The 26,191-nt window shown below is 40.0% G+C and overlaps 2 protein-coding genes across 2 annotated transcripts; both read left to right on the plus strand.

The window, feature by feature from the left end:
- The first annotated feature begins 936 nt into the window (after nucleotides 1-936).
- On the plus strand, nucleotides 937-4,256 carry LOC149210292 (cold-responsive protein kinase 1-like). Its single transcript, XM_089398916.1, has 5 exons — nucleotides 937-1,710; nucleotides 2,958-3,144; nucleotides 3,269-3,503; nucleotides 3,607-3,751; nucleotides 3,855-4,256. The coding sequence occupies exons 1-5, from the start codon at nucleotides 937-939 to the stop codon at nucleotides 4,254-4,256; spliced, it is 1,743 nt and encodes a 580-aa protein (XP_089255042.1).
- Nucleotides 4,257-11,186: 6,930 nt separating this feature from the next.
- Nucleotides 11,187-11,933, plus strand: LOC149210293 (plasmodesmata-located protein 5-like). The gene has a single exon (XM_089398917.1). The coding sequence runs from the start codon at nucleotides 11,187-11,189 to the stop codon at nucleotides 11,931-11,933; it is 747 nt and encodes a 248-aa protein (XP_089255043.1).
- The last annotated feature ends 14,258 nt before the right edge of the window (nucleotides 11,934-26,191 follow it).

Consider the following 26,191-nt stretch of genomic DNA (forward strand, 5'->3'; position numbering starts at 1 on the left):
AATAATATTATATATATATATATATATATATAAATAATTTATATCAAAATTATCTATCTCCACCACCGAGAAGTCAGCATCTCAACTGACCACCAAGATGATTTGATTGAGAAAACTGAAAATAAAAAATATGTGTTTTGAAATATGAGAGACTATTTTGATATGATGATAAGAGTTGGGTAGGGAAAAATATATCTCCATTCCTCATTTTTATATTTAAGTGTTGAATATTTTTGCCCGTATATAACTGTTCTTTAGTATTTCTCCCCCTCCAACTACGTAAATATTATCTATCAGTCACCGGCGAATCACTCTTCAATTTTGTACTCATTACCTAGTAAATGCCAATTTTCCTTTTCATAATCCATGGCTTCTGAAGGCGACTTGGGCCGTCCCCGTACATTGTACTTCGTCTAAGTCCACGTCAATTTTCGTATGGAGCCACTGGAGCCACTCGCTTACACATCTTTTATTTTTTTCACCCGTGGATACTAGAGTCAAAGTCCATGCCGTGTATGGCCAGTCGCAAAGTTGCAACTCCAAGAACATGGACCGTGTAATTGAACAGTGTTTTTTCATTTACTAATAAATACCCACCAGTGTTTTCAAATCCCATACTGCGTTCGTGTGTTGGTGTGGCCTCGTCTCTGGAAGATGGAAATGCTCTAACATTGCCAGGCGATTAAGGAAGAGCATTGAGCTGCAGGGTGTCAAGAAAGCAACAGAAATTTTGGTAAGATTTTGATAAAATTTAATAAAAATTTTGAGAAATTTAAATTTAAATTATTTAGTTTTAAGATTTAGATGTCAAACAATTTTGATAATACTGAATTTATTTCATTCTAGAAACAAAAAAGCCAGATTCCAGCAACTTTTTGCCTTCTGGCACCTTGGTAGACAACGCCCATTTACAGGCCGTGCCCTGCCCTAGGAGCGATGGCAAGGAAGATAAAAGCTTTCATCAACACCATGTCACTTATCGTTAATGTTTGTATATTTATGCGTCTCTCAGCTGCTGGTCCTCACACTAATTTTGTTTGGGATTATTGTGGGAAAAGCAAATATACAAACTGTAGCGCCTTCCACAGTCATCTGAACCAGGTTATGGACTCACTGGTGACTAACGTCTATCCCAGTGGACACAGTGTATCATCTAATGTGGTGGTGCACAACAGAATTTGTTCAGTTTATGGGCTTGTCCAGTGCCGGGGAGATTTAAAGCCTTCCGATTGCCAAAAGTGCGCATCTACGGCGAAATCAAGGCTGCTTCATGGATGCGATAATAATGAACCTGGATTTATTCAACTGGACGGCTGCTTCTTACGTTACGACAATTTTCAGTTTTATTCCGAAGAGACTGAACCAGTGAATGTTCTTTGCGGTCCTAGGAACAGCGGTCGGCCACAACTATCCCCATTAGTAAGGCGCATGCTGTTCGATACTACCGTGAAAGCTACACAGAATCCGGCACTTTTTGCTGCAGATTCAGTCCCCGGACCTTCTAGTATGTACAGCATGGCACAGTGTTGGAAAGATCTGTCTTCAGCAAGCTGCGGATGGTGCCTAATTTATGCCCTGGCAAATATATTGTCATGCCCACCAGGAACTCTGGGAGCACGATCTGGCTTAAGCAGTTGCTTTTTGCGTTATGATGTTGATGATTTTCTAGACATTTCCGTTCACTCGCAGCGTCCTGCAGGATCCGGTATCGTCTTCTCACAGTTTACGACGAATTTGAGTTTAATGTGATTGTAAGCTGAAATTAATTTGATTATAAATTCACGAATATTTTAAAATTTTGATTTTGGACTTATGATACTGTGAGAGAGGCTACGTCAGATTTTAGAACAGAGAATAAGCTTGGCGAAGGAGGCTTTGGATCCGTTTTTAAAGTGAGTCATTTCTAAACTTAAGTGAAATTATATATATTGAGGTTAGAGCTTTTAGGTAAGTGGCATAGTTATGTCGATTGCATAATATTTGGGAAATTGATAGTCTGGAGAGAGGAGAGGTTAATTGACGGTGAGGAGAGAGGGTTGTTTGTTTGACTTGTTCCTGAACATCAGATTTTAAGATATTTCTGAATTTGCAATCAACATAAGTTTAGGATGATTTGAATGTAGGGTTATTGGTTTGACTTTTTTATTTTCTTCAGCATCAGATTTTAAGATATTTTTGAATTTGTAATTGACATAAGTTTAGGATGATTTGAAGGGAGGTTTTTGTGACTTTTGTGAAAAGAAATATTTAGAAAATTGTCTTCCAAGTTCATCACATAATTGAAATAATTGTTTATTTGTTTTCAATTATCAAATGTGATTTAATCAACATAAGTTTAGAAATAAGTTTAGAATGAGTTGAATAGAGGGTTATTTGTTTGACTTTTTTTTTCCAACATCATCAGATTTTAAGATATTTCTGAATTTGGGATAGACATAAGTTTAGGATGATTTCAGATTTTAAGATATTTCTGAATTTGCAATCTACATAAGTTTAGGATAATTTGAATGGAGGCTTTTGTGACTTCTGTGAAAAGAAATATTTAGAAAACTGTCTTCAAAGTTTATCACATAATTGAAATATTATTTATTTGTTTCTAATTATCAAATCTGGTTTTTCATCAAGACAATTATCAAATGTGGTTCTTCATCAAGACTATTAAAATGATGAACCACATTTTCTAAAAGAGCCCACCATGATTAGTCTATTACATAATTAATGAACCACATTTTCTAAAAAAGCCTTCATGATTAGTCTATTACATAATTGAAATAATGGTTTACAGGCTTTTAATCATTAAATGTGGTTCTTCATCAAAACCATTTAAATAATGAACCATCTTTTCCAAAAACTTTGACAATTATTTCTACTATGTGATAAATCGGAAAGACATCTTTCTCAATAAAAATGTTCAAGATTATCAACTAAAAATACAAATAATATTCGCTGATTTGCAGGGGATTCTACCTGATGGCAGAGAGGTTGCAGTGAAACGGCTGCGCATAGGTTCAAAGCAAGGAGACGTTGAATTTCTGAATGAAGCAAATCTCATCAATCGTATTCAGCACAGAAATCTAGTGAAATTGCTTGGTTGCTCCGTTGAACGCTCAGAGAGACTGTTAATTTACGAATACCTACGGAACAGTAGTCTCGACCAGATTTTATTTGGTCTCTACTCGCTCTTGATCTACTTAACGAATGCTGGTTTGATTCAGTTTGTGCATAGACCTTGCTGATTTTTTTAATGACTCTGGTGCATTAATGGCAGATACAACAAAACGGCATTCGCTTCACTGGAAAAGGAGGTATGAAATCATACTTGGAATAGCGCGTGGGCTGGCCTATCTTCACGAGGAGTCTGACATTCGGATCATCCACAGAGATATTAAAGCAAGCAATATTCTACTCGACAATAATTACAGAGCCAAAATAACAGATTTTGGGTTAGCCAAGTTCTTTGCGGAAGATCAGAGCCACGTCAGCACTAGAGTTGCAGGAACTTTGTAAGAATTTACCCAACTTGACATTATAATGAATCACAATACATGAACCAGCCCCAACTCGTAGATATGCATAGACTCAAGAAATCAAGATTTCATTGTGCAGAGGTTACATGGCTCCTGAGTACGCCTTACGTGGACAGCTGACAGAGAAAGTAGATGTATTCAGCTTTGGAGTGCTTGTACTTGAGATTATCAGCGGAAGAAAGAATCAGAGTTTGGCTCAAGATATGGAGTTTCTCATTGAAGCGGTAATTGACCGTGGACCCCATTTTTCCAGTAAAATGTTTTTAAAAATGTCCATATCCTTATGCAGAACATTTGCTAACACTGGTTTTGTTGATATTGGCCAAGCAAGCATGGAAATTGTATACATCTGAGAGAGCAATAGAACTTATGGATCCCACATTGGAGGGCAGTTATTCGTGGGAGGAAGGGATTAGAGTGATTACAGTTGGTCTTCTGTGCACGCAAGGAGCAGCAGTTTTGCGGCCTTCAATGTCCCGCGTGGTGTCGATGCTGACAAGTAAGGAAGAACAACTTCCTTCCCCAACAAGGCCTGCTTTCATAGATCTGGACTGCGCGGACGCAGGTCCCGACCAGGTTAGACGTCCTCCTGCTCCTGAGACAACATTAAGAGGTAACCGGTCGTCAGAAGCTACGACACCTGCCGATATCTTTTCGGCGGCCGCTGATCCTTCATCAGGCATTCTGGAGCTCAAGCTTCTTTGGTTTTGCAGACAAATACTTTATTAATTTGTTATCGTCCATCCCAACACTTTAACACTAGCGATCCATTTCTGGCGGTTTCATCGCATGTCACAACTCGTAATGTCAACACTTTTAAAATGTGGCCCATTCTCGTAAAGTTTCGCTTGAGAGCAGATGCGATGTTCTATTGAATTCTTTTTCATACCTCTGGATGGTCTGGATATTGAAACGAATAGCAATCTCCGAAGTCGAAAGTGGGAACTTGAAAAAACATGGCATTTGGAGGTTGACAAGGATTGCTAGATATCTGACTATTGGCAACAATCTAAATTGTAAATCGTTCTTCTTTCATTTGGCTCCAAAGTATGCCAATCCTGTGAACGATTGTGCTCACTACTTTATTTCCGCTTCTCTTCCAATGTTGACAACATTTTACGAGCTTTCACCTTTCAGGACACCTCCTTTCCTCGTCATCATGGAGGTTTCCATGACAGTGAATGCCATCACTTTGTTGCTCGCTTGCTCTACAACGATCCAACCATTTCTCCAAATCATTGAACTCGACCTTCTTGCTTTCACAAAGACATCGTCCCAATGCTACCGCATTTCCCTCTCCAACGGTACCTCTCAGCACAAAAAATTTTCTTATGTCTGCTTACAATGGCCATGTCGTCTCTGGTGCCCTCCAATTGGGCTCACTTATCATTCTCAAAGAAGTCAGTTGCACTTTTTTCCAAAACAATGTGTATGTTCACTCTTCACCATATTCTTGATGTTTTTCTGTTCCTTTCCTCTCTCTGCCACTATGAAACCAACAAACACAAATTACAACCATCTGGATAGCAAATGGGAAGTCTCCCTCTCTACAACTTCTGTTGTTGAACCTTCCTTAGATGATGTTTGGACAATTCCTTTCCACCGTTTCCGTTTTAAATCTATAGATGAAAATAAATCTGCAAACCTTGGCTCAATTGTCGACATCATTGGCATTGTCAAGTCCACTTCTCCAACTTCCACCATTCATTGAAGAGATGGCTCTAAAACACCTAGGAAAACTCTCATCTTGGAAGACATGTCTCGCTATAATATCGACATCACCCTATGGGGGATCATTGCCACACCTTGGGCAAGCAACTCGTTGAACTCGCCTCTTCTGGTGCTTCGACCATGTTTGCAATCAAAGGGGGTTGCATAGCCGAATTTATTGGAAGAACTATTGGGACTATCTCGACCACTAGTGTCACGCCCCCAATTCTTTTTTCATTAAATTGGCCGGATGCGGCACCGCCTAAGTAATTAACATTCACCATTGTTACATTACTTTACGAACTACACCTTAACATTCATCATAAAACATGAATAACATATTAATGTGTGGAAACCATTAATATAACAACACCATAGAACAGCAGCATGAACACATCATATGCAAAGAGAATTCTTTTATTATATATGAAGAATTTTTACAAGTGACCGGGAGCTTGGCTCCACCAGCGTTTTACCCAAGTCGGGCGCCCACCCATGCAAGAGCGCACGGTGGTCTCACCACGACTTAACCGATTTACAACACAAGTTTTCTTTGCCCGAACGGGCGGGCGTGCCTATGCACAACCCACGCCCAACACAACCCAAAACTCATTGAACGTTCCGGCGGGCAGGCACCTTAGAACGCCCTCCACCCGCGCCTTCGTCCACCCAACACTATGCCGAGTTCATCGTGCAGCCGTGCCCGGCGGGCGGGCACATCTCTTGTATCAATACCGCGCTGCACCTCTTGTACCTCACATCTCTTGTTGAGATCAAGTGCGAAGAGCGATGGTTCAAATGTCTAGCCTCACTGCTTGTTTATACGCCTCCTTGCGTGGAGGTTGCGCCCTTGGCCGACCCTTCCACATATCTCCAACCGACGCGCCTTCAAACGATATACAACGCCATCGTGTGGTCGGCCTGCCCATGGCGTGGGACCGCCCCACCAGCTCGCCCTTCGTTTGGCTACGCTCCTCGGTCGGCTTCGTGAACGAGCTCCCATGACTCGCCCCTATAAACCTTTGAACGCCAATTCATCCGCACATAATAACATGCCACGCCTTTGGTCGCTCGCTGTTCTTATTTCATGCCTTAGTCATTTTCGTGGAGCGGGTGGAGCGCACGCCTGGTTGGTATCAACCGCAGGGCATTACATCCTCCCCCACTCGAAATCATTGTTGCCCTCGACAATCCCGACTGCCTCAGTATCTTCCGTTCATACTTTGCAATCTTCTTCTTCCATCTCCAAAGCGAGTCCTCCGATTCCCAGCTTTCCTCCTCCGGTGCATTCTTCCATCTGACAAGAAATTCCCACTTCATGTGGCAACCAATCCCTGTAGTTCTGAAGCTCAAAATCTTCTCCAACTCCAGTCCTGGCTTGTCCACAATCCCGGCTGGTCCTCTCGGCGGTTCAGCTCTCTCTGGATGATCAACATCAAGTCTGCATCTCTTCAACTGACTCATGTGAAAAACTGGATGCTTCATGTGCATATGGTGCGGAAGCTCCAGCTCATAAGCAACTTCCCCCACTCTCTTCTTCACTCGGAATGGTCCCTCATACTTCCGTGTCAGTTTGCTCGTAGTCCCCTTGGCTGGCTGAAACTGCTCCCCAGTAATCCTGAGAAACACCATATCTCCCACACTGAAGTGCACATCCTGTCTTCCTCGATCAGCCCATTTCTTCATTCTCCTTGCAGCTTCATGCAAGCGCAACCGTGCCAACTCCAAGGTCTCATCCCAAGCCTTCATGAACTTCTTCGCATGAGGACTCCTCAAGAAACCTCCTGTCACTACGGTATGCGGTGCAACTGGCATCTGCCCATTCACCAACTCAAATGGACTATACCCCGTCGCAGAACTCTTTTGAATATTGTAGCTGAACTGAGCAATATCCAAGAGTTCAGGTCAATTCTTTTGATCAGCCGTCACATAATGTCTCCAGTAGTCCTCCAGCAATGCGTTGATCCTCTCGGTCTGCCCATCTGTTTGCGGCTGGTAACTCGAACTCATCAACAACTCTGTCCCGACTAACTTGAACAATGTGGTCCAAATCTGCTTGTAAAACGCAGATCTCTATCTGACACGATGCTTAATGGCATCCCCCAATACTTCACTATGTTCTTAAAGAACAACTCCGTAGTCCGCTCGGCTCCACAAGGTATCTTTGTTGGAACAAATACAACATACTTGGAAAAACAATCAACCACGACCATTATCTCATTATACCCCTAAACCTGTGGCAACTGAGTGATGAAATCCATCGAGACACTCATCCATGGTCTCTCAGGAATTGGTAAAGGCTGCAATAGTCCTCCTTGCCTCTGAGTATCCAATTTGTCCTGCTGACAAATGATGCACATATGTACATACTCCTCTACATCCTCTCGCATCTTCTCCCAAAAGAATCCTCTCTCCAACAACGCCAAAGAACGACGCATCCCTAGGTGGCCAGCCCATGGCGAGTCATGGCACTCCTTCAAAAGGTGCCTCCTGAGCCCAGATGACTTTGGAACATAGAGTCGGTTTCCAAAGAACAAGAACCCGTCTCGTAGAAATAACTTTCGTGTCTTTCGCTCCTTTATCTGCTTCACTATATTTTGCGCCAAAGTATCGGTTTCAACACTTTCCTTGAGCTTATTCTGCATCTCTTCTGACATCTGAACTCGACTCCTACTCCTAGCTGCCCGGTCTTCACCCTCCAATGCTGCAAGTTGTCCCTTCTTGCTAAGGGCATCTGCTACCGCATTGTGCCTTCCCGGTCTATACTCGATAGTCATGTCGAATTCTGCCAAGAAGTCCTGCCAACGAGCTTGCTTCGCAGAAAGCTTCAGTTGTGATGCAAAATAACTTGCTGCAACGTTGTCTATCTTGACAACAAACGACTTCCCAATCAGGTAATGCCTCCACACATGAAGACAGTGAATGATTGCAGTCATCTCCTTCTCATGGACCGGATACCTTCGTTCTCTATCCTGCAACTTCCGACTCTCGTACGCCACTGGATGCCCATCCTGCATAAGAACCCCTCCTATGGCAAAATTCGAAGCATCAGTGTGTACCTCAAACGGTCTCTCGAAGTCAGGCAACTTTAGTATCGGTGCTGTAACCATCCTCCTCTTCAAATCATCAAATGCCTTCTGACATTTATCCGTCCAACTCCACCTCTTGTCTTTCTTCAATAGGTCTGTCAGTGATGATGTTACCTTGGAGTACCCCTCTACGAACTTCCGTTGGTAGTTGGTCATGCCCAAAAACACCCTCATCTCATGGACATTCTTCGGTTCAACCCAGTCCTCGATCGCCTTCACTCTGCTCGGCTCCATCCGTATGTACCCTTGACCAACAATATGCCCAAGGAACAGAATCTCGGTCTGAGTGAACACACACTTAGACTTCTTCAAGAACAACTGATTTGCCCTCAGTGCCTCGAACACCATCGCCAAGTGCTTCTTATGATCCTCCATGTTGTCACTGAACACCACTATATCGTCCAAGTATACTACTACGAACGAATCCAAGTATGGTCGTAGGACATCATTCATCAAAGTGCAAAACGTAGCAGGGGCATTACACGACCCGAATGGCATAACAAGGAAGTCAAAGCTACCATACCTTGTTACTATCGCGGTCTTCTTCTCGTCTCCTTCAACTATCCGCACCTAATAATACCCATGCCTCAAGTCCAGCTTGGAAAACACTCGGGCTTTCACAAGCTTATCAAAGCAATCAACAGCCAATGGCAAAGGATACCTGTTCCTTACAGTATGCTTGTTCAATGCACGGTAATCACAGTACATCCTAGCTCATTCAAATCCTTATTTCACTGGAACAATACTGGAGCTCCATAAGGGGACCTTGAAGGTCTGATGAAACGTGCATCAGCTAACTCCTTTAGCTGTGGTTTCAATTCCTCCAACTCAGGGCCTGACAACCGATAAGGTGCTTTAGCCGGAGGTTGCTTTCCTGGCTCCAGCTCAATGCTATGGTCCACTGCACGCCTTGGTGGAAGCTTCTTTGGTAGCTCATCAGGCATCAAATCTGCATATTTGGTCAGCACCTCAGAAATCTCCGCTGAAACAGGCGTCCCCACTCCATCACCTTCGACATCCTTGAACATCACCGCATATGTCTCCATATTTGACTCCTTCATAGCCTTCTCCAAACTCAGTGCCAAAACATGCTGCACCTTGACTTCCCTCCTTTACCTATGAGTGGGCAAAGTCCAAGTTTGTGACTGTCCAACCAGCACCACCTCATCACAGAAGGGGACAACAATAGCCCTGTTGCCCTTCAAGAAATCCTGTCTGAGTATCATATCGAAGTCGTTCATCTCCATCACTCTGAAGTCCAACTGACCCTTCCAGTGTTTTATCTGCACAGGAACTTCGTGTACCAAACCCGCCACTTTAGCTCTAGAGTTCACTGCCTTGACTTCCACATTCGATGGGAAGATCGTCAGTCCAACTTCTTTTGCTAACTGTGTCGTCATGAAGTTATGAGTGGCCCTTGTGTCCACCAGAGCTTGAATGGTCTTGCCATGAACCATCAAGTCCACGAAACCCAGACTGTTAATCCACGATTTCTCCACAACTTTTCCCTGCGTACATGTCTGTTCTCTGCGTTCATCAAGCAACGGCTTCACCACCTGTGAACCTGCTCCGATACCACCTGTCACGCCCCCAATTCTTTTTTCGTTAAATTGGCCGGGTGCGGCACCGCCTAAGTAATTAACATTCACCATTGTTACATTACTTTACGAACTACGCCTTAACATTCATCATAAAACATGAATAACATATTAATGTGCGGAAACCATTAATATAACAACACTATAGAACAACAACATGAACACATCATATGCAAAGAGAATTCTTTTATTATATATGAAGAATTTTTACAAGTGATTGGGAGCTTGGCTACACCAGCGTTTTACCCAAGTCGGGCGCCCACCCGTGCAAGAGCGCACGGTGGTCTCACCACAACTTAACCGATTTACAACACAAGTTTTCTTTGCCCGAATGGGCGGGCGCACCCGTGCACAACCCACGCCCAACACAACCCAAAACTCGTTCAACGTTCCGGCGGGCGGGCGCCTTAGAACGCCCTCCACCCGCGCCTTCGTCCACCCAACACTATGCCGAGTTCATCGTGCAGCCATGACCGGCGGGCGGGCACATCTCTTGTATCAATACCGCGCTGCACCCCTTGTCCCTCGCATCTCTTGTTGAGATCAAGTGCGAAGAGCGATGGTTCAAATGTCCAGCCTCATCGCTTGTTTATACGCCTCCTTGCGTGGAGGTCACGACCTCGGCCGACCCTTCCACATATCTCCAACCGATGCGCCTTCAAACGATATACAATGCCATCGTGTGGTCGGCCCGCCCATGGCGCAGGACCGCCCCACCAGCTTGCCCTTCATTTGGCTACGCTCCTCGGTTGGCTTCGTGAACGAGCTCCCATGACTCGCCCCTATAAACCTTTGAACGCCAATTCCTCCGCACATAATAACATGCCACGCCTTTGGTCGCTCGCTGTTCTTATTTCATGCCTTAGTCATTTTCGTGGAGCGGGTGGAGCGCGCGCCCGGTTGGTATCAACCGCAGGGCGTTACAACTAGCCTCGTGCTAGATTCCGTCATTCCAGAGACTGGGAAGCTCCAATCATGGTTTCATCAAAGAGAATGTTTGGGGTCTTCACCATTGTTAAGTAGAAAATTCTTGGGACCTTCCAAGCAGGGCCACCCACAACTTACAATCTAGGAGAAATTTTGGGAAATCCAAATTAAAATTGTCTAGTTTTAAGATTTTGGGTGTAAACCCATTTTTAATAGTGTTGAATTTATAAAAACAACATTAAAGATCAATTACAAAAGCAACTTTTTGCCTTATGGCAAATTTACCAGCTAGGTAGACAACGCCCATTTGCAGGCCCTGCCCTGCGGTAAGAGCGATGGAAAAAAAGATAAAATCTTTAATCAACTCCATGCCAGTTATCTTTAATGTTTGTATGTTTATGCGTCTCTCAACCGCTGATCCTCACACTAATTTTGTTTGGGATTATTGTGGGAAAAACAAATATACAAACTGTAGCGCATTCCAGAGTCATCTGAACCAGGTTATGGACCCACTGGTGACCAACGTCTATCCCAGTGGATACAATGTATCATCTATTTGCGTGGAGGACAACATAATTTGTTCAGTTTATGGGCTTGTCCAATGCCGGGGAGATTTAAACCCTTCTGATTGCCAACAATGCACATCTACGGCGAAATCAAGGCTGCTTCAGGGATGCCATAACGCTGAACCTGGATTTATTCAACTGGACGACTGCTTCTTACGTTACGACAATTTTCAGTTTTATTCCGATGATATTGAGACTGGGCCAGTGAATGTTCTTTGCGGCCCTACGAACAACAGTCAACCGCAACTATCCCCATTAGATGTTAGAAGCATGTTGTTCAATATTACCGTGAAAGCTACACAGAATCCAATAATTTTTGTTGCAGATTCAGTCTCTGGACCTTCTAGTTTAACGGAGATTGCCTACAGTGTGGCACAGTGTTGGAAAGATCTGTCTTCAGCGAACTGCGGATTGTGCCTAAGTTATGCCCCGGCAAATATATTGTCATGCCCAACTGGAACTCTGGGAGCACGATCAGGGTTAATGAGTTGCTTTTTGACTTTAATGCGATTGTAATCTGAAATTAATTTGATTATAGATTCAGGAATATTTTAAGATTTTGATTTGGAATATTGAAAATTTTAGAAACTTGAAATTAATTTGATTATAGATGCAGGAATATTTTAAAATTTTGTTTTTGGAATATTTTGAAAAAATTATATTTAGTTTAATCTCATGGTAAAGATGAAATTTATTTGATTATAGATTGAGGAATATTTTAAGATATTGATTTTGGAATATTTGGAAAATTTTACATTTAGTTTTTTAAATATTAGGAAAATAACTCAGTTGTTAAACTAACAATAGGGATAACTATTATTGGTGTTATGGGCTAATACAGGTTGACTCATCACTGTTATTTGTTACTTAAGGAAAACCATACTATTTAGAATTATCTACCGGTAGTAAGTAAAAACACAGACTTTCACTCTTTCAAGTGGTTAGGTTTTGGACAGTTAATCTATTTCCATAGATCTAAGGAAAATGAACTCAAATGAACTCTTAACCAAACATTAGAACATGAAAATTTTACATTTAATTATTTTTCATTAAATATTTCCAGAATATTCCAAAATCTACCATTAAAAAAAAACCAAAAAAATATTTTAGTGAATTAAACCATGGCGAATTTGCTAATATTTTTTTTTTTCCTGTAAATTTTATGCAAAAGGCAAGAGATATAAGGTGTTGGGGATAGCTTTGGTCTTAGTAGCCGCTACCGTTGGATTAATTGCATCCATAGGGATATGGAAGTGGAATTTCTTCTCTCATTTGAAATGTTGCGAACAGAATTTTGGAACCAGAGGTCTTTAAGTTGCTACTTCATTTACTCTTAAAGATTTAAGATGTGTCCCGTTAACTTTTTCTTTTCAGTTCTTTGAAACAATTTATTATGATGCCAGAGTATTATGTGAAATAGGTATTCAAAATTCAAATAAATGTTATATGATTGTTTTCTCAGCTGGCACGGCTAGAAGTTTTGTCCAAATTTACAGGGAACACCTAATTTACCGGAAACACCAATAATATTATATATTAAAATTTAATATATATTAAAACTAAAAATAAAATAATTTATTTATTTCCATCAAAAAGTTGCCAATGAAATTCCATCTTGCAAAGAAATATGTAAAAGATTCAAGTTTGAAACACTGCAAAAAAAAATCAAAATATTAATCTATCAACAATTTGCCAATCAAATTCCTTTGGAGCAAAGAAACATGCAGAACTCCCAAACCTGAAAAAAATTGTTATGACTTGATTAAGTGATTTAATGCAAGGTTATATGTTAAGTCACTAGGCCAATTCCTTGCCCTTGATGTAACCTCACCAAAATATATATATATATATATATATATATATATATGAAAAAATAAAATATATATTAATAATAATTAAAAAAATAAAACACTAGAGTTTAAAACCAATGTTATTTTAAAGAAAGTTTGTATAATAAAATTATAAATTTCTAAGTTAATATATATTTTATACTTAAATAAATATGAAAATTGAATTCAATTTTTTTTTAATAATATTTATATTCATAATTTCAATTTTTTTTTGTTGAATTGAGGCTTCTGTGATCCATAACATTTTTAAGAAGAGTTTCGGAGTAAATCACATGTAGAAAACCTTTCTACATGTGATTTATGCCGAAACTCTTCTTAAAAATTATTATTTTTTTTAGTATTCCATCTCTTGTCCAATATGTCTAAATGCTTTTATATCCATCCACCATCCGTGTATATGAGGAGAATGAATAGCTTTACAATGACAAAGATTAGGATAGGCCAGAAGCATCATCTTCATTTGGATAGAATGGCATTCCGTAAATGAGTTGTTTCTCTTAGTTCCAGACTTATATCCAGATCTAAACCAACAACATACCCTTCTCTTCCTACAATTCCATGAGTTGCAACGTCAAATACACCTAAATTTACAATTACTCATTGCATTGAAGCTCCCAAAATGTCAAAAATTTGTTGCAGTAAAGCAAAAAGCTACAAAATACCCGTTAAAGCTTCAAACAATTTTGGAGCGTTTCCTACCAGCTCCAAAACTTCCCAGGATGAGGAAACTTGGGATACGATGCTCTCCAATACCTCCGACCGGTACCCATGATAAACCCTATTTTCCAAAAGAGTCTACAATTATTAGTCCATCCCGTAATTGAAATAATTGTCTATCCGTTTCGACCATAAATGTGATTCTTCATCAGCAACATTAAGATGATAAACCACATTTTCCAAAAACGTGGACAATTATTTCTATTGTGAAGGATCAGGAAAACAGCTCGCTAAATAGGTTCAGGATTATCAACTAAAAATACAAATAATATTACTTGATTTGCAGGGGATTCTACCTGATGGCAGAGAGGTTGCAGTGAAAAGATTGCGTGTAAGTTCAAAGCAAGGAGACGTTGAATTTCTGAATGAATCAAATCTCATCAATCGTATTCAGCAGATGAATCTAGTGAAATTGCTTGGTTGCTCCGTTGAACGGTCAGAGAGGCTGCTAATTTACGAATACCTCCGGAACAGTAGTCTCGACCAGATTTTATTTGGTCTCTACTCGCTCTTGAGCTACTTGGCTCATCACATATGTTGTATTGATTCAATTTGTGCATATACCTTGCTGATTTTTTTAAGACTCTGGTGCGTTAATGGTAGATACAACAAAACGACATTCGCTTCACTGGAAAGAGAGGTATGAAATCATAGTTGGAATAGTGCGTCCGCTGGCCTATCTTCACGAGGAGTCTGATATTCAGATCATCCACAGAGATATTAAAGCAAGCAATGTTTTACTCGACCATAAATACAGAGCCACGTCAGCACTAGAGTTTGGCTCAAGATATGGGAGTTTCTCATTGAAGGGGTAATTGACCGTGGACCCCATTTTTCCAGTAAAATGTTTTTAAAAATGTTCATATCCTTATGCCGAACATTTGCCAACACTGGTTTTGTTGATAATGGCCAAGCAGGCATGGAAACTGTATAAATCTGAGAGAGCAATAGAAGTTATGGATCCCACATTGGAGGGCAGTTATTCGTGGGAGAAGGGATTAGAGTGATTACAGTTGTTCTTCTGTGCACGCAAGCAGCAGCAGCTTTGCACCCTTCATGTCCCGCGTGCTGTCGATGCTGACAAGTAAGAAAGAACAACTTCCTTCCCAACAAGGCCTGCTTTCATAGATCTGGATTGTGCGGATGCAGGTCCTGACCAGGTTAGACGTTCTCCGGCTCCTGAGACAACATTAAGAGGTAACCAGTGGTCAAAATCTACGACAAATTTCGATATCGTTTTGGCAGTCATTGAGCCTTCATCAGGCATTCTCGAGCCGAGGTGAAGAACGTCTTTTGGTAATTCCTAAAGAAAAGTAAGATTTTGATAAAAGCTGGCATAAATTTAATCTATTTTCACCTTTCGAAAAATAATTTGAACACTCTTTTATTTAATTTTTTTAAATAAAAAATAATTATATATATAAATGAAAAATGACAAAATTGTAGTCTTAGTAGACAACTCCAAAGTTAATATGTGTTTGGCACAATGAATTGTAGATATAGATTCTAACAATATTATTTGTGTAAACTCATATTATCATATTATCTATCAATTATTTGTTTGATTTTAAACTTGTCATTTTCCACGTCTAAAATAACTAGCAATAGCACTATATGTGGCAAAGTAAAGGTCCTAAGGTATAACATAGCAGTAATTAATGCTTTTTTCACAATTGTTGAAAGACAAAAAAATGTCAAGAGAAGCCAAGGACCATGCTATAAAAAGTGCTCTTACTATTGACTCGACTTTGTATTATTTTCTTTATGATCCTTGAAACTATTCAAAAGATCACATTGCTCTTTACCACAAATCTCCTTGGTGTCTGCCACGTTCTTGTTTTAATCCAACAAATTCTACTTAAGAAAATCTAACCCTTGTCATGCATTTGAAAATAATATAGAGATCACTCAACAAATTTTAAACCATTTTATCTTGAAAATCAAGCATGTGTGATCCATAAGCACCACATTTTGAAAATTAAGCACATGTGATCCATAAGCACCACAATGAAAATACTGCATTTACATCAAAATACCACACCTCACTTTGGTTTTAAAATAATGGCCCCAAAATTTATATAACCTACTCTATCTGAGTGGTGAGTGGTAAAAACATGCCAAAGTTATATAAAGTCACTTCATGAATATGCAATGTGGTGCATTTTAGGGTTCACAAGATATTTAGAGTGAATATCAAGTCCAACACACTTAATCTAAACTCATAATATATAAAAGGTCTCTCTAGAGATTTGCATTCATCACTAACTGAGAAGACACTCCAAATGCACAAAATATCAAGAGAAGCTCAAATACCGTTCACCTTAGGGTCAAGCGCTCTTTAAGACTGGCCGCCATCATGCCCCTTTAGGTACGAAATTAGATCTCCCACTCCCAATAGCTATGTTACCTTATAGCTAGGATTATAAGAGTGATAGGAATATCACCCCCAATAAGGAGATGAACTAACTATTGAACCAGCGACCTTATAGCACAGTATAATTGCCTTAGCATGGACCACAGGGGTTAACACGGCCCACTCTAGGACTAACACTTGTCAATAGGATAAGTTACCCTTAATAGGTCTGATCTTATTATCTAAGGAGTAGAAAACAGAGGATGTGTAAACAGGCTCGACTGATAAGGATGCGTAAGCAGGCTCGACTGTTAAGGCCGCCATCACCTTTAGGTGCTCGACCATAAGGATGCGTAAGCAGGCTCGACTGTTAAGGCCGCCATCACCTTTAGGTGCTCGACCATAGGACCTTTAGGTACTCGACCATAAGGACCGGAGGGGCTCGACTGTTAAGGACCCTTTAGGGTGCTCGACCATAAGGACCTTTAGGTACTCGACTGTTAAGGAGAGGGAGAGGAGAGGGCCGCCATCGAGAGGATGCGTAAGCAGGCTCGACTGTTAAGGCCGCCATCACCTTTAGGTGCTCGACTGTTAAGGATGCGTAAGCAGGCTCGACTGTTAAGGCCGCCATCACCTTTAGGTACTCGACCATAGGACCTTTAGGTACTCGACTATTAAGGATGCGTAAGCAGGCTCGACCATAGCCCCCCCACCCAATAAGTAAATTGAACCTTTAGGTGCTCGACTGATAAGGACCTTTAGGTGCTCGACCATAAGGGAAGGATCTAAAACTACTAGCTTTCGAACTAAAACGGGTGCTGCTTCACTGGCACCATAAACTGGCGCATTCACTGATTCCGGGTAAACAAAGTAAACTAGCTCTACCTCCTATGCTTCTGATGGATGGGAAATTGGTCTTATCACATTCGTGTTGGTAGCAGCAGCTAGAAGAAATTTCTCCAAAAGAAGATAAACAAAAATACATATGCAAATCATGAAATAATTGACTTCCAACTAGTGCGAAGAGATTGATAATCTTTTATGTGCCCATGGTTAATTGAACTTGTGGCAACAAGCTCCGAGTCCTTGGGGATACAAAATTTGGCTTCCCATTAGGAGATGTTGGAATTGATCCTAGCAATAATTAATACATTTCATAAGAATTACAAACAACAAAACCCTATGATTATGAATGGAGTACTAATAAATGTAAACACTTTACATGTGTTTCTCTCCGAAACTCGATTTATTTTAAGAGTCGAATCTGATCACTTGGGTGACTTCTTGTTGAATGCTTGTGTGATGTCGAGAAGAGACTTCTTATTGAATGTGTTCAGCTTGAGAGAAGCATGAGTCAAAGTTTGAGTGGTCTCAAAAAGAGCAGAGGATAAGCATGGGTGTTAACATGCATTTCTCTATCTCACTGAATCTAAATCACTTGGTAAGGGAGTGTTTTGGGAGGTCTCCAACTTCACCAAGTTACAAATTCTGTAAGTAACAAGTTCCTATTATAGTAACTTGTTATTTTGATAGATTTCAAAAGTTTATAAGTTTCTTGATAATTCTATTCATTTGGAAAATTTGTGGAAGGTAAGTATAGTCAATTTTACAAATTTTCATTAGATTTCTAAAACATAAAATATATAATAATAAAAAATCAAATATTCGAATTAATAACTTATTACGATAAGTTTACCCAATTTATTCAAATAAAAATGTGTAACACCAAAGTCCAAAATCTCAAATTGTCATATCTCGTAAGCGATACAAGCCATAAGTGGAAATGGAATCTATCTCCTCTTGTGTTCATTCCACCAACTACAATACGGTACGCCATTCACAAATGGAAGAATCAGTAACAAATGTACTATGACCATTAAAATTTCCATGCCAAAACAATATCCTTATCAAACGATGTAAGCATTATTACGAATCGAACAATAGTTTCAATCGAGTAGCGAAGCAATGGGTAAGCATAATGTTCACACAACCAAAACTTCAACCAAGCCAGTGGAAGCCAATAAAGTATCTAAAAACATAATTTTCACTGATAACAACTGTAGAGTAAATGACAATAACATCTATAGGAAAATATACTTGGGGAGTCCATGTTGGTTCGAGTAGCTAAAATGATGGACTGTGTTATCACCTAGAACTACAGTCCATGTACATAATGTTTTCCCAAACAAAATGAATTTTTCATTGTCAAAAAATGTGTGTCTAGTGGTTATGTTCCTATGTGTGTCACTTAGGGATTATGTTTTAAAAAGGTATTGATGTGAATCATTGCAAAAAACCGTTAATCATCCTTCATCATAATTGTTTAAGGCATGTCTTGTCTTGTTTGCGTCATTGGTCCTTTGCGCAGTTTCGCAGCGCAGTCTGATTGGCCAATTTGGCAGCACAATGATGTTTCCGCCTTTTCGTAGCGTGTCATCTACCAGCCATTTCGTAGCGCATATTGTTAATTCATAACTGTCTGCGCTACGAAATCGGGGATTCGGGGATTTTGCAGCGCGTTTTCTTGAAATGTCAAGTCTGGGGGGATGAGTCATTAGGTCCGTCCATATATTGTCAATTGATGTCCTCTCCAGGTCATTATGGGTCATCATTCCGCCATGAGGTTCAGAACCACGCACATAAACATCATTCAAAGTGATTTTATGATGTATGGTAGTGTCATGATATTTGTTATTAGTGCGTAAATTGACTTGCTTGTATGACAAGACTATTGAAGCGCAAAGGAGCCCGAGTTTTCATTTAAAAGAACCTGATTGCAAGCGAGCCTGCATTCCAAAGTTCGAAGTTGCCTTTTGAGTTGAAGCTGCTGTTAGTTCTCTGTCTGAAAGTTTTCAAAGTAAAATGGAAAAGAGGGAGCATCGATCCAGTAGGTGCCAAAGAACAGAACCGGAGGGGATTGATCTCACGTTAAAAGATGAAGGTGTAGTAAGAGCTTTTAAAAATGCTGGTTGCTGGAGGTTTTGTGAGAAGTTGCAGGGAGGGCATGCAGAGGTAACAAAAGCTTTTGCATTGAATTTTACTGGTTTAAACTCTAAGGTGTCAATGCTTGAATTCCCTGTATCACCAGAAGCCATTTCTAATGTGACCGAGATTCCTAGAGGGGGACATGAATGGTTCAAAAATTTCAAATTCGATATGAGCCCTTGTAAGGAATTCTTGAAGGAGCCCTATGTAAACGAGGATCTCACAAAGGCTGTGCCAAGGAGTTACGTGAAGGAACATTTTGCACTGCTCCTTACATGCATCCAAAAATATTTAACATGCGAAGGGAGGTATAACAAAGTTTATTCCTATCATTTTAAACTTTTGTTACATTTCACAGGAAAAGCATCAATAGATATCCCTTTCTACTTGTTCAGAAGCCTCAGTAAAATGTGTGATAAAATTCAACTGAAAAAAGATGACTGTGAAACATCACTGTTTCACCATGGTTTGGTAAAGCTGTTAGTGTTAGATGGTTTGCAGAAGATTGGTAAGGATTGGGACTCCTTTATTTTTATGGCTGGATTTCAGAGCAAGACAGGCCTCACTCCATTGCCTGTTAGGGAAAGAAAAGAAACAATTGAAGAACCTACTCTTGCTGAGCTTAGAAAGAAGGTGAAAGATCAGAAGAAGTCCAAAACCAAGTTGAAGAAACCAGTGAAGCCCTTGGTAGTCAAGGAGACACCTCAATCATCATCAAAAGAGAAGGTCAAACAGAAGGAGGATGCATCTGTACCAAGTGAAGTTGAAAGGGTATCAAGAGTAAAAACCAGAGGTCAGTTAAGCAAGGAGAAAGGCAAGTCAATTGCTGTTGAAGAAAGTCCTATGTCAAAAGCTAGTTTAACTGATTTACTTGAGGCAATTGAGCTTGAACACGATCAGCCAGTGCAGATTGAGCCAATAGAGTTTGAGCAGGACCAGCCAGTGCAGCCAATGCACATTGACTTAACCCAATCTTCACCAGAGAGCATGAAGAAATCAAAGGCTTCAAAAAGGTTAAGGTTTGAGGAGCCTAGTGAAGAATTTGTGTTCAAGCCACGAAGGCCAATTACAAGAAGACAAATGAAAGAGGCCGAGAAAGTGCATAAAGAGGAGGCAGCTGTAAAAATGCCCAGTACAGAGTTTCTTGAAGTTTTGACTAAAACAGTGCATGCAGCCAGGAGTAAAGACAAGAGTAAAAAGGTTATTATTAGCCAAGGAGGAAATGTCATAGCTATCAAGAACCAGGCAGGAACAACCCAGGAAGAAGTGGCCCAGATAAAGAATGTTTCTAGAGAACGTGCAGTGAGATATGCTAATTATAGAAGGGCTGTATTAAAAGGCAACACAAGCCTACTGGGTCAAGCTGACTCGGGGTCTGATGTCTTTTCATGGATGGTACCAGCACTGAATCAAGCAAGACTCATAAGAAAGCTGAACATGAGCCTGAGATCAGAAAATAAGGCTTTGAAGAAAGAGGTTAGCAGTTTGAAGAAGAAGCTAGGTAAACTAGCTCACTGATTTAAAAGGAAAGGTGCTTTTCAAGTTTTGATAAATTTTGGTTTAAGCTCCATCATTTTGAAACTATTTAGGTCCCTAACACCTGTACAAAATGTCTGAAGAAATCATGAGTTTAAGCAGAAAGCGCTTCAAGATAAATATGTTCTGTTTTGACAAAAACAGCAGTTTCGTAGCGCGCTACGAAACTGCTGTAGATGCAGTTTTATAAGAAAACAATGAATTTGGTGATGAGGTCAGCAAATTTTGAAAGGAATACCTCGAGGACAGGAGGGAAACCATACAAGGCTATCATAGCAATTCAAATAGTGACAGGTGTAAGTTTTGGAGAAAAGGTGAAATATTTTGTTTTTTGCTTAAGTTTTCTTAAAGGTACTTTATGACCAAATTACTAGGGTTTTGGTAGGGTTACCGGAATTTTTGGTTTGTACACCTGTTCAGTCCACAAGGCATCCAGATCATGAGGCATATGGTGTTATGCGTTGTTATTGATGAATTAAAGAGCTTGGAGCGTGGTCTTTAAGTAGTAAAGAATAATGGAGGACAGGGACCGTGAAAACAGGGCACTCATCTTTACTAATTAATGAGCCATCTACACAGCTAGTATCCAAGGCCAGCTCGTTCAGTGAATGCTCCTCCAACATATCTCGGCCACAACAGAAAATGTACAGGTGTCAAAGCTCAAGAAAGGCATCATGCATACGAGGAGATAGAGTTAGAATTTCAATGTGATTAGGACTCTATGTATTTACAGCACAATACCTTATGTATTTAATAAGTTTGTTTAAAAATAGATAAGGTTAGTTAATGATGGATCATCGAGCTCCCCTCATGCTGGAGGAGGAGACTCGAGGTAGTTTTAGTTTGGTTTTCCTATATATAGAAAAAACTCTGATGTAAGTAGGGTTGGAGATTTATGAAAAAAACAGAGTTTTTATATTGGCTAATGTAAAAAGACTTTTGACAGTAATAGAAAGATTACTTTTTCTTCCCAAGATTCATCTTGTGTTCAAAGGCTCAGAATATATATGGTTTTGTCTTTATCCCTTTTGTTTTACAGCTCAATAGACATGCAATCACTCTGAATTCACCTAGTGCTCAGACTTCCTGTGTATGTTTATGAGTTGAGGTTCTTTTTGAGAAATGTTCTGAGTGTTTAAACATTATATGCCTTGGCTTCCATGATTGAGTAGTTAATAGTTTACTGCAGAGGTGTTTGACTCCATGAGCCCAATGGAAGAAGTGTTATTTTGATTGTTCCAACCAGCTTATTTTCATGTACTGTTTGAAGAGTTAGCCATATTTTCTTGTCATTGATCCATATCAAAAATCTGTGAGAGAGCCCTCTCTGACTAAGGAGGCTAAGCCTTAGTCTAAAGCCTGGGTTGAAATAGTTGCATGAGATCTTGCTAAGTAGCAACCCTTAGTACACGATTTTGTGATAACAGACTGAAGGATACAAAATGATAATTTAACAAAAATATGCATCCATCGATCACTTGAGACGGGTCATATTTGATTCATATTTGATTTAGATAAATTTGTTTGTCACTCAAACACAGATAAATTTGTTTGTCACTCAAACACAAGTATGCTAGGAAAAATATTTGTAATCAATGGAGAGTTTCATTCTTCACAACATTCTACACACTAGTGCAAAGTTTGTTGAACAATAATTGCAATCCATTGCACAAAGATGAAAAAATACAAACGGGAAACCATGCATTTTAGAAATATATTTTTTATGAGATGAGATGTATATGACATATGATAGAATTTTGACAAACATATATGAAAAGTTTTTTTTTATCGAGTATATATATTAAATTTGATAAAAAGTGTTTTTTAACTCAACATGAGATGCTATAAACTATAACCCGAATTATTTTACTAAACTATAACATACATTTATTTTACTGTTTATATAAATTGCAAATTTAGAGAATATTTCCAAGATCGAAAGAAAGCTCGAAAAATCCATGTAAAAATGCTCAATATAAATGAGACAAATTTAGAAGTTGAAGCCAAATATTGGCATCAAGTTTAAAAAATAAGGATACAAAACAATTTTGGTTAAGAAAACATCAAATTTATATTTCATTTTAATATCCACAACAAGATAGTTGAAAAGTTAATTTCACTTGCTTACCATATTTACAGCAACACGAAAATTCAAGGGAACAATAACATTAGCTGTTGTAAGAGAATATCTCCTTCTTCTTCTTTTTCTGTATAAAGACTATTCTATTAAGATTAAAAGAGAAAAAATATTTACAAAGAGGTTTGAACCTCTGAGGGGGCTGTAGCCTGCCCTCTGTCAAAAGAACTGTTGCAAGTAGCACATTGCCTTCTGTTTACAAAAATGAAACTCATAGACTCAAGACTAAACAGAGCTATATAGACCCAAGACTAAACAGAGCTAAACGCTTCAGAGTGAGCTACCCTTTTACAAAATGTTGTTCTTTACCACTATTACAAAAAAAGGAAAGCCAAAATTATATCCTGGAGAATGAACAGTTTCATGCTGATAATAACAGAAGCCATGCACATTGAAAATTACACACGAAATCCAGAAATCATAAGATGACTTGCTGTCCTGTTGCTGAAGCCAAAGGTAATTAAACCTGCGGTGGCGAATCTGTAGCATTCTCATTTGCCTGGTTGGGGGAGCTTACCCAGGTTACCATTACCTCGTCTTCCGCTTCCATCGTGTTGCATTCTGGAGGAGGCACAAGGTGCAGAACACTTCCAGAGAGGCGCGCCGGCTCACAAGCTATAATTTGCTCTTGAGGAGAGTCTGGCTGAGGGTGAGAGTCTTCCTGTTGGCCCTCTTCGTGCACCGCAGCGGAAGCATTGAGGACAACACTAGCCAAGCTACTTTGAGAATCACTGGAATTATGAGAATGAGACTGTTCCTTGGAAGTTTCATCTGAGCTTGTAAGCTCATCCTCTTCCTCCGAGAAGATAACAGTTATTATAGCAGAGATAAGAGGTTTGTTAAGCCTGCTTTTGAACTGGAACCGGGATGTGTGAAAAGAGCTGTTTAGGGAGGGTCCAGAATAGTTTGAGGGCGGTGAGGATGGCGAGGCAGAAGCTAACGGAGTTAAACGTCGAGGCACAAAGCCACCACGACCCCGAGAACCTCCACGGGACCCCGAGTTTCTACCTCGCCTGGGAATGCCACGACGACGGGCCATAACAGTATATAACAACGGATTGAAGGTGCTGAAGGACTGAGGGTAAGGGAGAAGCGACTCGCCGCAAACTAAGTGGAACCAGATTGAATACCAGACCTCTGAATGTAAGACCCAAAAGCTGAGCACACAGAAGATATAATCGACCAAAAGAGAAAACCCAACAACGATTGAATAAGCCCAATACCCGAACCAGACACCTTCAACAAGGACCAAATCAAAATCCCTTATAGAGATGGGCAAGAAGACTGACTTAATACACCAGACGCATATGGAGAAAACTAACTTAATGCACCAGACGCCTTCGGAAAGAGACAGAACCATATACCTGAAGCTGGCCAAATGGGAGCAGTTATGAAGCCATAGTGGCTTCCAAATTCTCTGGGCTGCTCTGAGGCTCTGAGGCCATGACCATCAGAGGAGAACACTGCCTGAAGAACCCGGAGCGATTGCGTCAATGCCTGAAGAGACCGGAGCAAATGAGCCGTGGAGAGCGCGCGCCATCCTGATATTTTCCACCTGCGTACCTCGAGCTTGGTTATTCATTAATGCTGATTAATTACCTGCCTCGAACCGCCTAAACCTGCTTAATGGCTTGCCAGTTGCCGGCTTCACATGCCCAGGCATTAACACCTATTTAAGACACCTGCATCCGGGTAGAATATCTCCTTCTTATAGGAGTTCCCTTCTCCTAAACATCTGGACTCGACCTTGGATAATGACCGTGAACCTTTGCTTTTGCTGACTCATTAGAAATCATGTAACTTGGAATCGATGGAATTCCTTGAGAAGCATGTTCAGTAGGCTCAATTTTAGCATATCCAAATGAACTATGTCTTCTGGTAGGACTTACACTCTGCCATCGGATCTTGACCTCACTCTTGGAGGTCAGGTTTACACTATCATGCTTGGTTGGTGTAAAGTATCCATTTTGAATAAAAGAAGCTATCCTTTGCCGCAATGAGGAATCCTCTCGTGAAATGCTTTAAGTTGGACTTGTTGAAATGATTTCATCCTATCACCCCAAGATTGAAAAACAAACATATCACTAGGAGGAGCAAGCAGTCGATTCATATTGCTTCCATATTCCACCTCGTATATTGAAGATGAGACCCATTCCACATTATCTTGATAGTAGAGAAAGCTTCCATTCATGGAAGAGCAAGACCTCAAATATTGAAGGTCTTATTTTCACCTGATCTTATCTACAAAGTTCCTCCCTCTTGGGATGTTATTGAGGTCTTTAAGTGCTATGGATTCCAACTTCGGACCATTTTTGCTTTTATGTATTAGAGTAGGGTTCAGTAGTAGGCACTACCCATAGAGAGATGCACATAAATTAACAAATGAAGTGCAAAAAATGGATGAAGTGCAGCCATGCCCTTGTAGTTGGGGATATACAACAACTACAACTAGAATCATAGGGAGCTATAATGACTCGACTTCTTAGGTGCTACCAAATGAAATACTTTTTTAAAACATCACTACTAAACCTTTTGTTTATTAGGGAAAGGTTTCAACCCTCTTGGTACTACCATATCAAAAATGGGGGTTATTCCTCTGGAACAAGGAAAGGTCTAAAACCATTGGGTACTATTAAACCTCTTACTCACTCGGGTACTACAAATCGATTCATCGCTCGTTAAGTTTAAACATGTTATGTGTTGTCCATTTACTTATTATTACCGTTGAGACGATTAATACTAACCAACCCTTCGCTGTGCTTAGTGAGGTAATACCAACTAGGTACATAGGAAAGCTAGTTCAGGTTGGATCAGGACCTTCTTTATATACCAAGAAGGGAGATTTCCTGGACCAGGAGAGGATCCGTGATACAGCAGGTAAGAATGGCATAAGGTTGTTACCTAAGTGATAGATGGTCTCTATTTTGATGTTCTGTGGTCCTTTCCTGGAATTGTTGATTATATTGGGAAGGAAAGAGACTTCACAATCGAGTAAATCGGTATAAACGTAAGGTAGAAAATGCCAATTTGTGCAATTTTTTTAACATAGAATAATAGCATCACCCTGTTTGCCCATTGATAAGAAGATTAAGGTTCTCATAAATTAGAGTTTGCGAGAATAAACTCTAATTACTTCTACAAGTATTACAAGACTCAAGGTATTTGTGCAACATAACCGCACTGTTGAGAGGAAATG

Source organism: Pinus tabuliformis, chromosome 1_2, assembly GCF_031772625.1.
Source record: "Pinus tabuliformis cultivar Carrire ecotype Pingquan chromosome 1_2, CPIR1, whole genome shotgun sequence".
NCBI lineage: Eukaryota > Viridiplantae > Streptophyta > Pinopsida > Pinales > Pinaceae > Pinus > Pinus tabuliformis.